General features: G+C 46.7%; 1 protein-coding gene across 2 annotated transcripts; it reads right to left on the bottom strand.

Moving 5' to 3' along the window:
- Positions 1-63: 63 nt before the first annotated feature.
- srpx (sushi-repeat containing protein X-linked) lies at positions 64-14,143 on the bottom strand. Of its 2 annotated transcripts, XM_030112765.1 has the most exons (10): positions 13,974-14,143; positions 9,115-9,171; positions 5,791-5,979; positions 5,394-5,570; positions 4,823-4,949; positions 4,632-4,753; positions 3,293-3,472; positions 3,051-3,184; positions 835-956; positions 64-712 (listed from the first exon to the last, which is right to left on the bottom strand). In XM_030112765.1, exons 1-10 carry the CDS (start codon positions 14,032-14,034, stop codon positions 529-531), a joined length of 1,353 nt encoding a protein of 450 aa, XP_029968625.1. In that variant the 5' UTR covers positions 14,035-14,143; the 3' UTR covers positions 64-528. The 2 variants fall into 2 exon arrangements, with proteins under 2 accessions (XP_029968625.1, XP_029968626.1); XM_030112766.1 differs by lacking the exon at positions 9,115-9,171.
- Positions 14,144-14,937: the final 794 nt, after the last annotated feature.

Raw genomic sequence — 14,937 nt, 5'->3', positions numbered from 1 at the left:
GTTCATCCGCTTCAGTCCGTCCTCATCAGGGACACACACCACACACACACACCTTCCTCCGCACTGCACAGCTTTAATCAGTGTTTGTGAATTCAGACGTAGACGTACAGATGCTCTGTTCATCACACACACACGCGCACACACACACGCACCCAAGGAGTGAGACATAAATATCAGACAGGCGAGAAAGTTTTCCAGTTCATACAGTAAAAACAGTTTGTTGTAGAAAACAGTGAGACGTATTTCTGCTGTGAGACAATCATATAAAATATATAAAGAGAGAGAGACAAGACACAGGAATCAATGTGACTGTAATGAGTGACCCATTTCAGTTAGATCGGCCTCAGATCAGCAACGCCACACACACACACACACACACACACACACACACACACACACACACACACACACAATGACTTAACGCAGGAGTGTGGATGAGGCGTGGAGTCACAAACGGGGGATCTGAGGCGGCCTTGTCGCTGGTCAGCTGAAGGACGAGGAAACGGATCAAAGATGGCCGCCGGGCGTTCACGACTGGCAGGTCTGGCCCGCCTGCTGCTGCAGCACCATCTCGTCCTTGCGGAGGGGGAAGGTGTCGACGGTGGTGAACAGCTCGGCGGCGGTGATGGGGAACGGGTAGCGCTGCTTGTCGATGCCCTGCTTGTCCAGCAGAACCATCTGGAAAGAGCGCTGGGGGATCTGGAGGAGCAGCCTGGAGAGCAGAGCGGCCCGTCAGGAGGGCCTTCCCCCGTTTTCACTTGTTTCTGCTGCGATCAACACGTGTTTCTGGGAGTGTGTGTGTGTGTGTGTGTGTGTGTGTGTGTGTGTGTGTACCGGAGCTGCAGAGCCAGGCCCGGGGGCAGCAGTCTGTGCCGGATCCGGCCGACCTGGGCAGGATACGTCCCGACCAGCTCGATGACCGTCATGTGTCTGAGGTCCAGGCCGCACTGGGCGTGCTGTAGGGACGAGACACGGTGAGAGACGGGAATCCGCCGCTCTGCCGGTGACTTTCATTGTGCACACAGAATAAAATAAGCACAACATATTCTGTGAAAGATGTAAATGAAAAGAAAGCTGCTGTGCCTATTGCTGCTTCACATAAATTCTTCTCACATTCCACTTCAAATAGTGCTCAGGTGTCATTACACCAATGTGAGCTAAAACATCCTTTTTTCAAGAATCTGCATGTATTTAATGTGCATATTTAACATTTATTACCACCAAAACTGAAGGAAACAGTCACAATGTTATGAAATAAAAGTGAAGTAAATCTCTTGTTACTGCTGCTCCTGCGGAACGATGGACCTGAGACATTTTAACATCCTGACATAAAAGTCATATTTAAATGTCTTGAATAATTTTAGGGATCCAATGGGATTCTTACTCGCCTAACCACAGACGAGGAAGCAGTTAACCTTTTCCTTTCTTTTCAGAAAGTCTGGCTTTGAGAGAGCAGACGGCTGAGTATCTTCCCGCATAGCGTTTTAAATCACAGAGCTTTTATTCTAAGTGTGTAACTGTTATGTGCACATATTGTCAGTATCACAGTGGAAAATAAACTATCGATCCTTAAATTCCTCAGCTCAATGTTATAGATTGTAAACTGCATATTATTTCACATCATTAGTTAGAACTGAGAAGGTATCAGACGTTCCTTAGGAGACATGTTGTCCTGAACATGTTTGAGTCCGTTTTCATAAATAATTCCATCAGTTTTTAGTGTTCAGGTTCAGCGTTTGTATCTTCCTCACCCGTCGTCACTTTCTCTCCTATGTTCAAATGATCTGAGCTTTGTCGACATACGAGGAGGACTTCAAATCATTAATTCACAGCCTCAGTTTGAATCGTCTCACTCTGGATTTGTAAAAAAGATTCAGACTGACAGAATCGATCGATGGAGCCAAGAAGGAAAACCAGGCCTGCCACCAGCAGCACCCGGTGATCATCCTCATTTCATCTTAATTCTGCCAATACATGTGACTGCTGCCCAGTGAATATTTCATATCTACATCTATTTTCACTCAATAAATTCAGAAAATAAAGTAACAGAGGGAGATTTGTGCAGCTTCCTTCAATCCTATAAACACAGGAGACAGGCTGTTTACACCGGGGAGGTGTCCATATAAAAGCCAGGAAATAATTACTATGGAAAGGTCATTTAGGAGACTTTGAAAAAGAAAAAAAAACACACTGGAGAAAAAGAAAAGAAAAGCAAGACATTTCAGCAGACATTTCAATTCTATAAACATTTAAAGTCTGCATGATAAAAAATACTTGTGACAAGTTAATTCTCACAATAATTCTGCCACTTTTTCATTGCCTCAATGTTTAGGACAAGTAGTTTTAGTAGAAAAGTGTTTAACTGTCACTGAGATTCCTTTTGGATCAGTACATTATGAAATATTATCATTTCAAGTTAAATTTATAAGTAATATCTGAAATTTTCAACTTTTTTCAAGTAATTAAAATGGGAAAATATTATAATTAGAATATTATAATGAGAACTGTTTTTTAATGATCCATAATCATACATGTCACTGAATTATTAAGATATGTGTTATTTTACAGAGGGAGTCTTGATCAAATTCTTTATTTGATTGAAAACATTTTTACAAAACCAACACTCCAGTTGAATTCCTCTGGAATCATAACAGCAGCAGATTCTAATATTTGAGAGAAGTTAGAAATGTTTCAAAAAGTGAATCTGATTCACACAAAATCTAAAGAGCAGAGTTTAAAAATGATCAATAATAACGGGACAGACTGAAGAACTGATCCGTCATGTTGTTCACTCTGAGAGGTCAGAGGTCAGGAGTTTAAAGCAGCTCAGACTTAATGTTTCCCGACGCTCTGTGAAAACATGCAGCCCAGAATAGCTTCATCGGAGCCGGTGTGACGGCCGTCTCTTCACCGCCGTGACGCTTCCTGCTCATCTCATCGGTTTGTCCCGTTTAGGCAGCCGAGACGCTCGTCCTGAGCATCATGGGAGCAGACAGCGGGGGACGCCTCCCCCCCACCCCTCCTCCCCTCCCTCCATCCCTCCAGCTCACCTGCAGGTTCGTCATCTGGAAGCGGTAGTTGTGATTGGCGGCGGTCGGCGCTGAGATGATGAGGAGCCGTCGCTTCTCGTAGAACTGATCCAGCAGCGCGGCGGCCGTGCGCACTCCCACGTTGATGTTCATGGCTGCACAGACAAGGAGCGCACGGCCAGGCCAAAGAGCTGCGTCAGTCCTCCCAGACGTCACGTCGACTGAGCAGCATGAGCGCGGCCGAGAGCGAGCGACGCTGGTACCTGTGCAGGTGGTGTCGGAGCCGGACCAGGTGAGGCCGTACTGGCAGACCCGGGCGGCGCTGCCCTGCAGCTCGAAGCCGCCGGTGCAGGTGAAATCGCAGGTGGCGCCGTAGTTGTCCCCGTCGCCGTTGCACTTCATGTAGCCGTTGTCGGGAGGAAAGAGAGGGCTGCAGCGGCGCACTGCATGCAGGGAGACACACATGAGAGGCAACTGGCGGCGTCCTCAGCAGAAACGCTGCTGGTATTGTTCTTTTTCTTCCTAAGATATTCTACATGGACTTCAAATTCTGACTTTGTGACAGATCATCTCAGGTGTTCGATTTTTCACTTTTTCTCTCCTCCAAGTTCAGACTTAAAGCTACAGTGCGTAACTTCGGTCGCCCTCTGGCGGAATTCTGTGTTCTTACAACAATAAAGCGGCGCTTCCACATGACGAACGCCCCGGTGTCCCCGGTGTCCCCCCTCCCCCTCTTCCCCCAACCTGCCACGGTGATTCGCGTTTCCACAGCGCGAATCACCGCTGGAAGCGGTTTTTATTCTGTGTGAATAAGGACAGCTGGTGAAATAAAGATGGACTCTTCTGAAGAGGTAATTATTGTTTTCTTTTTTTTGCCACAGAAACGCAAACAGCTTATTACAAATGGGAGACAAGGTGCCTGCTGGTCTGTAACCGACAGGTCAGAGGATGAAAAGACCCAGTGGTCGTCAGCAGAAATCATTTCTTGTCCATTGGTCTCCAGTAGCTGCTTCTTGATGAAAAATTAAGTGTTACACACTACAGTGTTTCCTGCTGGAAAAGAAAGGGGGGGAGGCCTCCCCCTCCCTTCTTGTTGTGACGTAAAATGCGTAATTTCCTGCGCGCCAGTGCAGGAATGTCGCCGGTCGACAAGCAAAGCAAGAATTCTATATATTGAAAAATCCTACGACATGTTAGAGGAGGCGATCGGCTTCATCTGCATTCTGTCATCTCCACTAGCAGTGGCCTGGCTAAAACGGTCATTCAGAGACATTTAAAGTTACGCACTACAGCTTTAAAGTGCTTGGTGATGTCTGATAACTTTCTCTATTAGGACATCCAAGACAGAAGCAACACAGTTTCCCAGAAATCCCTTATTATAAACAGAGCATTGAGCAGGACCGTGATGAAGCCGGCCCTGTACTGGTTAAAGCAGGTACAGATACAGGACAGATGAAGCAGTCAGTCAGTTAAACTCTGTCTCTATTCTTCCTGTAGTCCCAGGAACTTTCTTGAAAAACAACCTCATGAGATGAAGCATTACCAAACAGCCAGCTCCACGGCGGTGATAAAAACCCTCTCGCTCAGCTTTCACAGGCTCACCTCGTACTCTGACGGAGAAACGGCAGGAGCCTTTGTTGCCGGCGCGGTCGAACACGGTGTAGGACATCTTGTGGAGGCCCTCTGGGAAGTCTGACTTCGGGGGTTTTCCTTTCAGAATGACGCTGAAAAACAAAACACTCATATTTCTCTGTGTTTCGAGGCCCGGCATGCTGAAGTGGGCTGAGACTGACTCGGTGAGGATGCCGTCTGCCGTGTCCACGCCCTCCGGCGTGTCCCAGGTCACCCTCGCTGTCAGCTTTCCTGGCTCCGCCCATTTGTCCTTCACATTAGGACACTTGATTTTGGGAGGTTCGATGTCTGCAGAGAGAAAACAGTCATGGATTTCATTCTATTCATTGTTTATGAAGCACAGTTGACATGATATATTCCTCCTTCTACCAGAGTGCTAAAACCAGAGCTGCTCATTTGGAATTATTCCTTTTTTTCTCTGTATTTTATGTGAGGTAGCTAAGATGCATTGGGTGTTATCTAAATAAAATAAAATCAACAATCAGATCTGAAAGCACAGAAACACGTCACCAAGGCCAAACCTCGCAGCGTGTCCTTCAAAGCAGGAGCACACTAGACTTTAGGCCACAAACAGCAGCTTTAGGAAAATCCTTCAACTGCTGACAACAATATTCATCTCGTGTTTCCACTGGCGGATTCAACGGCTACAGAAGCCGACAGCCTGAAGCTACTAATCAGTTCCAAGTGGTCTGCAGGCCCGGGTCTTCAGTGAGAGTTTAGACGGAGTCTCACCGACACACGTGGGCAGCCCGATGCTCCAGGCCTTGTTGTGCTGGCAGGTCGCCGTCTTGTGGCCCTTCAGGCTGAACCCGGGGGAGCAGAAGAACTCGCAGCGGGAGTTGAAGTAGGAGCCATCTGAGCACTTGTAGCCGCCGTTTATGGGCATGTCGAGCTTGGGACAACGGATCTCTGTGAGGGGAAGAGGTCTGGGTTAGCGCGCTCACACACACACCATAAAACCACGTTGATACAAGAGTTTCTTTTGTTTTTCCATTTGCACAACTGTCTACACGAACTCTTAACCTGAGCCACCGCGGAGGGTCTGGAGAGGTCAGAGTGCATGAAAACAAAGTGCTTGTTTGATGGTTAAACAGCGTGTAGCGGCGGCGTCTCTCCGTGCGCTGCTCACCCCTGCAGGCGTAGTTGGAGGACCAGTGCTTGCTGGCCATGCACACCACCTCCGGGCTCTGCACCTCGTAGCCCTGCTTGCAGCGGATCTTGCAGCGGGTGCCCATCACGTTCCTGAAGTGCTCCCCTCTGGGTGTGCGGCAGCTCACGTCGCCATGCTTCACCTTGATGGGCGCGCACCACGGGGTGCCTGCCGGCCGGAGACACAGAACACACTGACCTTTCGGCTGCAGCATGGAGTCCGTTACCTGTTGCTACGGTGCGGCCTCAAAGCGGGAGACGCTCGATAAACACTTACCTGAAGGTAAAGTGAGAGAGGCTGCCTTTATTAGAGTCAAAATGCAAAAGAAAAACCCACCGGTCGCCTCGCGTCCAGGCAGATACCGGGGATTTCTCATTACCTTATCTGCAACTCGCCATTCTCCCACTGCGTCTCAGGAGGAGACCAAGATATCTTCACTTGGGGAAAGAACGATTTTAATATGCAGGGAGCACTTTGTGTGTGTGTGTGTGTGTGTGCGTGTGTTACAGAGCGTAAAACTCATTACCCAGACAAAAAGTGCAACTAATTATAGACGCTCATTTCTGTTGCTCCAGTCAATTGTTTCAAGATTCAGTTTGTTCAAAACAAGTTAGTGACGATCCTAAAGGAAGAAAACCTCCAACAGCTGCTAAATAAAACAACTGTCACATTTTAAAGGACTGCACACTTCTGAATTATTGCATAAGCAAAGCATTTTCCCATATGAATGTCAAAGAGTCGAAATACACTGAGCAGCCATAACAAACTGCCGTTATTCCTTTATCCTGGCATCAGTCTGCGGGTGGGAGATATTGAGGAGCAACTGAACATTTGGGGCCTGGTCACTACACAGTTCCATAAAAACTGGTTCAATCAGAACAAGTCTGACTGACATGTAAAATAACACACACCATTTATTAAGCACAAGCCTGTGTGGTTTTTGACTGGATCTGTTTCCACCATATTTGGAAAGGTGCTGGTAATGTGAAAAGAAGCATTTCCTCAGCTGGCTCCTCGTGACTTTTGTTTGCGGACTCCATATTTTATATGTTGTGGATTATAATTTAACTTTATGAGCAATCAGCTCCTCGATTGTTTTTGTTTTTTTTTATTGCTGTAAATTTCCAACATGTTAGATAACTTCCTCCATCGGAACACCGATGCCACGAAGCCCTGGGTGCTTGACGGCAGTCACAGCTTCACGATCTGCTGGGAAACCCCGCCATTTCAGTTTGCTTGTGTTTGATCTGAAGTGATCAGATGTGATACCAGGAAGTTGACGCCTTGATGGAGGAAGTGATCAAGATGGCAAGAACTAAGAAGGGGTTCGACACTGAAAGTATCTTCTCTGGAAGCCAGACGGTTTGTGTGAAACTTCCTCCAGTGATTCCAGGTCTGAGGGGCCAAGGGCTCGAACTCCCACACAGTGAAATCAAAACCTGTCGGCTCAGGACGAACACTCGACCGTGTGTGGGTCATCACACACACACACACACACACACACACACACACACACACACACACACACACACAAAGAGCCGGATGCACACCAGCTCAGGCTCATTTCCAGTTGGAGTTAGAATGAGCATTCATCATACAGCCATCTCTCTCTCTCTCTCTCTCTCTCTCTCTCTCTCTCTCTCTCTCTCTCTCTCTCTCTCTCTCACTCTCTCTCTCTCTCTCTCTCTCTGTGCATGTGTGTGTTGGCAGAAGTTTCCACAACCGCTGAGCAAGAGAAAATTATATTACATTTGAGCTCTTACACAAGAAGAGAGTGTGGTTTGGCCAGTGCAGTAATGTTCGGTGTCTAACTGACCCCGAATTCAAAGCTGGAAGCTCCTTTGACCAAACCATGTCAGTTTATAAAAGCGGCTCAAGAGACTGGCTTCTAATTACGCCTTCCTGAAGACGCACAGAAAATTTAAAAATACATTTATCCAAAATTAGTAGTTTTCACAATCAATTTAGGTTCTTATTTAAAATGTTATGTGCTTACTAATCTACTGGAGAAAATATTTAAGAGTCAACCAACTAAGTCCTCAACTGAAACAAGGTCCTTAAACACAGCAGCTATCAATATTTACGTCACGGACCAGATAGGATTTTAAAATATGAAAATAAAAGTTAATTTAAGATTTACTTTCTACCATCTTCAGGTGGGTCAGCTGACAGTTTTCGCTAACTTAGCCACAATTAGCTCAGATGGGAACGTTAGAGCTCCTCTCCCCAGCAGAGAGGCCTGAAGACAGTAGACGAGCTGACTTTATGATAACACTGGCGATGGATGAAGAAATATAGCCGAAATGAGCGATTTTGCAGAGATTATGTCCCGCGCTGAAGCTCCCTTGCCGTGGCCCCTGCTAAAATCTGTTGGATCTAAATAACTTCTGGAGGACTCCGAGCTGCACGATGTTTGTCTGAGTGAGTATATGAGCATGACTCACCTAGAAATAAGGTCCAGGTGTCAAAAAACCGGAGTTGGCCTTTAAGGAGGTTGCATGTTTTATGCGAAACAGCGGCCCCTGCAGGCCTTGGGCTTAACTGCAGCTTAGTGAAACACTCGTGCATGTGGCTTGTGTCCATGTACGTGCACGGAAGAGGGGAACTCCTTCCTCACTCTTTTAGTAGCGCTCGAGTAAAATTTAAGTTTCTTCTACCTGGTGGGTCTGTGCTGGAGCTGAGGCAGCGCTAGAAGCTGGTCTGTTCTTACTTTCTGGAAGCTCCTTCCTCAATACTGCTCAGTTGTTGCTCACTAAGCATCTGGCGGAGTAATGGCGGACAAAACGAAACCTAAGGAAGTCAGGCCAGTGGGAGGCGCATTACGTCATTCCTCTCAAATTCTCCCCAAAAAATTTCTGGTGCCGGACCGGCACTGCAACTTTCAAGAGACAATTTAGCGCTGTTAGAGGTACTTACAATGAATATGTCAGGGCACATTGTACACATCATTGAATACTTGTAACATATTTATGGTGGAAAATAAGTATTTTTAAAGTTGAAAAACTCCTTAATGCACCTTTAAGTATAAAGCTACTGCTCTATAAAGCTCAAGACAATCCGGCATAAATAGTGACCCAAAAACCCACATTTATGAAACGCTGAGCCTTCAGCAGTGAGTTTGCCAAGAGACGACTGATGTTAATAAACCCAACTGAAGGAAATCATACGGATCTGATTTACAATGTTCTTACAAAATTCCCATTTGGTTTGTTTGAATTAGATCACAGTGTGTGTGTGTGTGTGTGTGTGTGTGTGTGTGTGTGTGTGTGTGTGTGCACTCCAGACAACAATAAGTGTAGTTACCTTTGTATCTACGAGAATACCAGTCTTCATCGTCTCCGTAGGCATACTGTCCTGACCCTGCGGGGGGGGGGAGGAAAGAAAAAGAACAAACTAATACCAAGAAAAGCTCGATCTACGTTAGTAGTTAGGCAGTGTTGGAAAGCTTCGTCCTGAGCTGACCTCTGCGGCTGTGGAACAGCTTCAGGACCAAGTTTGAAGACATTGCTGAGCTTTTCTCGGGTGGGGGTGAGCTGGATCTCTCGGACAGAAGGCATGCGGAGAGAAATCTCAGAAGGTCCAATTGTTTTCAGCTGTGCTGGAAAAATCAATCTGCTTAACACAGAGAGATTCATTCCGCTGCCCCCCGCTGTGTTCGGACGGAGCACAGTTGAAGTATTTTCAAAGTGAGAGGAAGATGTGTGGAGCTGGAGCGCTGCGATGGCTGCAGTGTTTCCCAAGACGCCGCTGAGTGGCAGCAGTGACGGGCGAGCGCGAGGCCAATCGCGATGAGCAGGAGGATTGTTTCAGGAAAGAAGGGAAGAAAGAAGGTCTGGAGGTAATAAACTTCAGAGAAACCCGGCACAGGGAAAGGGTTAAAGTCGGGGGAAGGGTATTCCTCCTTGGCTCGGGGATGTTATGAACCCCGGTGTGAATGTGTCCTCTGTTCAGGACCCACAAGGGAGGAGTGTCCCGCCCTCCTTCAGTTTCAGGCAGCAGCCGGCAAATCTCCCAGAACTACTGCCCCCCATTCCTCACCAGGGCTCTGTCAGTTCAATAAAGACTGTCTGGATCAAACTGCTGCGAGTCATCACAACACACACACACACACACACTCGACAACCTTTGAGGTTTGGGCTGTCAGATCCACAGCGCGGCCTTACAGAGCAAACCCACATACTGAGTGAGTCACATTTAGCCGTCTGATGGGAAAACTTTACTGTCTGCTTATAAATGGGGCGAGGGAGGCAGGCGGGGAAAGGTACGGAAAACTAATTACAGGTATGAGTGTGTGTTGGTGTGTGTGTGTGTGCGCAGCCATCTCAGACTCCTAGTATAGAATTGTATGTACACAAATAGCCTTAACACCTGGAATGACTTGTGATCTCTCTGGAAGGTGTCCGCTGCAAGGCGTGCTTTCGTTTTACGTCACAGTCGATTCGCTGGTTTCTTTTGGTTTCTTCTTTTTGCGGAAAAGTTATCGCTTCACCTCAGACTGTGAAGGGTTATCTCCTGAATCCTTTCTGTTCCTCATCAGCACAATGTTTGTAGACACTTTTATCAAAACCTCCAGTTTGCATAGGAGAGGTAATGTGTGTCATGATGTGTCTAAAGAAGATTTTATTGCCGATTGGCCATAAAACTGCCTTGAGAAGGCAGGAAGTGAATCCGTCAGTACCACTGCCGTGCTGAAGGGGGCAGTGCAGAGCAAAAGTATCCTGTCGTTTGTTTTGATTACAGCATGAGACAAAAGTCACAAGGTCTCTTCATCAAACATACTGAATTTCTATTTTCCAAATTGATTTTCATTATTAATATTTTTAAAACAAAAGACTTCAAACAGAACCAATGATTAAGTTTTATTTAGCTTTTCCTGACATCTTTTTTTTTATGTACATATTAAGGGACATTAAACAATGTTAATGGCCACAGCAGAATTGTGATACACACAGCTGTTTCTCTGGGTGGATGCAAAGCTAATGCGCCAGATGTGTGTCAGAATACAATAGAAACACACTCAGCAGTCAGTGTGCCGACTGCTGACTGAATTTCAGCTGTTCTACTGGGTTCATGTACTGAAATCGGACCGTAAAACAGTTCATGCCTCCCCACACGCCGCTGAGAAAGAACCTCCACTCCGCAAATCAGCGTGAAAATCTATAACCACAGTTTCAAACAGTGGTGAAGACAATGTTTTAAATCTCGATGAAAGCAGGCTCTGTTGCTTTGCTTTGTTGCATTATTTCATCAACCCACTTGCCTCATTTTGCTCAAATTAGTGCTTTGCAACTTTATTCCACAGACACAAATTACACGACAAATGAAAGCAAAAATTACACAGGTATGAAAGTAGAAGTGCGCATCATTTTCAGGCATAATGTCCCAAAAGCTTAGCTTAACTATAGTCTACGTTTAGCACAATTTAAAACTGTGGACAGAAGAAAGAGAGAAAAAAAGCATTCTTTTGTTTTTATATGTTTTGTTTCGCTTGTTTGCTTCTGTCTTGATCTTTGGCGTCGACATTATGAAAGCAGCAAGACTAAATACTGTTTATGCCCTGTTAACTTCACATTAACATTAATAAATTTCACACTGTATATTCAGATTCAAAGTGTCCTGTTGACCTGAGACTGCGTTTTCAGGTGTGGTGAGCAGCATCAGGTTTCTAAGCAGATAGCTGAGTTCAGTCTGGTTTCACAATATTGGAGCGACTATAAAGCTCTCTAGCACTATGTGAAGCACTTTGGCGCAGCTAAGCCGTCTTTAAATGTGCTCTATAAATAAAGTTGAGCTGATAAAGCTGTTTTTTTGTCTTTTTCTGTAGCGCCAACTGATGGCAGGAGGCTGCATGACAGTTAAGCAGCCTTGAATAAAACACAAATTGGTTTAACCGACTGATATTTGTCAAACAAGCTTGTGGAAATTTAACCAGCTCGCGGTATGCACAGCCAGATTAAATCTCATTAATGAACCCAGAGCAGCTGGAGCTGTTAATGACCCTGCTGCCTGCAGTCGGCCCAGGTCTGCCTGACTCTGCACCTCCTGACATCGCAGCTCCGGAGCTGGATTAACTGACTTGTTTGTGCTTGTTGACGAACGTTCTGCATATCCAAAGAGTTCCCAGGCAGGTATGTGGGATTGAAGCGCCTCTGCACTCGCATCGAATAAACCTGTCAGCGCGATGAGAAGAGGATCGGCAGCCAGCGCCGTCTTCCTGTCTGCGTCTCGCACTTCAAACAAGTTCGCAGCCTTAATAGTGGCGGAGCTGCAGGAGCGGGCCTTCCCGACAGCCCACGCAGATTAATACTACAATTATGTGTCTAATGTGGAGCCGCGGCGCTGACTGCCATTAGGAGGGAGCTGTCGATGCTGACGCACGGCTGCAGGCTAACAAAAACAGGACCGCAAAATGACATGTAATTCCTTTATCTCTCAACTAAACAGACCCTGATTACACACCAGCGTCATTTCCTTTAGTGGTGGTAATGACTTCAATCTAATTTACATTGTTTTTAACACGCCTGCCGCTGCTTTCCAACACATCAACGATTTGTGAGCCCCAGCTGCAAAGTTCTTTGGCTCTATCTTCATTAACAGCATGACAACAAGGCGCAGTGAAGCCTGTAGCCTATCCCGTTATATTACAACACTTAATAACACTTAGAAAACACATTTTACCCTCAATAAGCTAATTAAGGCGTATATGGATAGGTGGATGAGTATGAATGGAGGACGACATCTGACCAGCTGCTGTTTTATTCACTGAGCTAACTGTTAGCATTAGCATTATCCAAATCTGTTACAATTTCACCAAACTCCTGTTGACTGTAGGAGGAGAAGCTCAGTCCTCCAGACAGCGATACACTGGATGGGTGTAACATCAGCATCGGCCTGTACGGAGCTTTAAAACATCGATCTTCCTGTTCCTGTCTGCATGCCGTCGATCTCAAGTGAATGTTTTTCTGGTCAGCTCTTCCGGTGTTAGTTTGGTCAAACCATAAAGAGTTCCCTCCTTTTTCTGCAAGCAGAGTTTTTCATAGAAGACACTTGCTGGCCTTTTCCCAGGAGATTCCTCGCTTGAAGAGAATCTTCCTCCCGGACTCACACTGCCAGAAGACTTTCATCATGGAAAATGTGATCAGGCTGTTAAAACAATTTTGCTCGAAATAGTATTAAAAGTAGAGCATGGGCCAAACCAGCAAACTATATAAACAACCTCTAAACGACAAGCCAAGAAGGGCAGAAGCAGGTCCTTTAACTCAACAAATCTCAAGCATTTCACTTTGGAGAGCTGCCACTTCCTGTAGAGAACTCACACTCAACCATCAGAGCAGCTAATTGACCACTGGACCGAAGACAAACAGGCCCTTGTAAAATAAACTGCTCGTAAAACGCACGCGAGTACAGACCGGAGTCTGACAAGCATTTTTAGGTTTGTCAGCGTGAATCTGCTGTGCAGCCCTGCGTTCATGTTTCAGCCTGTATGATCACCGACCGTCTGCAGGCACGAAGCCATTCTAACTACACACACGCGCACATATAATATTCTTCCATCCAGTCAGGAGCTTTGAAGTCACTTCAAGTCTTCGCTGCAGGCTGCACTGTCTGTTTTCTCACGCTGCAACAATCACTGTCATTGTGGGATGGCTGTTTGGAGGAAAGCAGATAAAACATCCATTAGTGTCCCCTGGATGCAGCCTGCCACTCTCAAGGGCGCGATCATGGGAAACAAGCCACTTTTCACTCAACACGAGGTGAAAACACAACGTATTTGTTTGCAATCAAACGTTTGAATGTCCTGTGTTCACATTTCAGCTGAGGACAGAAGTGTCCCCCTGCGGCAGCCTGGCGTGGACGCACGGGTAAAAAAAGAAAAGGAAAGGAAAGACAGTAAGAAGAAGTTGAAAGTTTGCGTGCAGAGCAGCAGCAGCAGCAGCAGCAGCAGAGAAACGTCCCCCAGACGCGCACTGGCCTCCCCCCGCTTCACGCCCCCCTCCACGTAAACACACCGCGGTTCACCAGGCGCGCGCCTGCGGGGCGCAGAGACCTCAAACACCGCGGAGCGGGAGAAATCCTCCAGGAAGCCCTTCAAGCCCTCCCCCGCCACACCGGACGATGTGCGTCTCCCCCCGTGAGGTTTCAGCCCCGGTGAGCGTCCTTACCTTCGTGCCCGGAGCAGGAGCAGAGCTGGACGAACAGGAGCACCAGCGGCCACATGTCCATGTCGGGACGCGGGACGGACGCAGCTCAGCATGTGAAGGGGAGCTTTTTCAGCAGGAAAACTTCCAGCGCATTCCTGCTTTTCCGAAAGGCCCGCCTCTCGCTCCAGAAACAAGGGAGGATTCTCCTCTGCAGGCAGGCCGGCCGCCGGCCGGGGGACCCTGCGCGTAAAACGGTCACACGCAGGCAGGGCGCACAGGACTGCTTTTCCTCACGCACACTGCACATTCTGGGTGTAATTCCAAACAAAAGCACAGATTACCTCCTAAAAACCTAAACTTCTGAACTAATTTTTTTCAGAAATTCACATTCGAAGTTTAAATATTCGTCTATCATAAGACCCAGCCAGATCACTGGAGAGCAGAACAGTGGCTACACACAACAACTCCAAATCATCTGAGTTGGTTTGCAGGAGCAGAGAACTGTGGATACCAAGAGACAAGCTTCTAAACCGTTTCATCCAAAGTCAGAACGGGACTGGAGCTGAGGAAGCCAGGATGAGGGTGTCCCCTCACCGTCCAGCAGAGGCTTACATGCACGACATTCACACCTGCACACGAAAAAATGTTGGGTTGTTTTGTTAACCCAATCGCTGGGTTATAAAATCAGTAACCCAGTTTGGGCTATTAGAATCCGTTTGGAGTTATTTGTTGCAACTCTTGTGTTGGGTTAGAGTCCATCAGACCCAACATACGAGGGGGTACCCAAAAGTTCCCGGAATTTGGTCATAAAATACTAATAATAATGAGTTTCGACTTCTGGCCGTCAGATGTGTTACAGGTAAGCCTCGTGCATGTCTGTGAAAAATCTGAGCTCCCAGAGTTACACTGATGTCTGTCAGCCGCTATTTATAGCAACAGAGTGCAGAGGAGGTCTGCGATTTTTCCAAAATGGCGACATTGACTG

This window comes from Salarias fasciatus, chromosome 16, assembly GCF_902148845.1.
Source record: "Salarias fasciatus chromosome 16, fSalaFa1.1, whole genome shotgun sequence".
Lineage (NCBI taxonomy): Eukaryota > Metazoa > Chordata > Actinopteri > Blenniiformes > Blenniidae > Salarias > Salarias fasciatus.
This window is presented reverse-complemented; position numbering and strand designations above follow the sequence as displayed.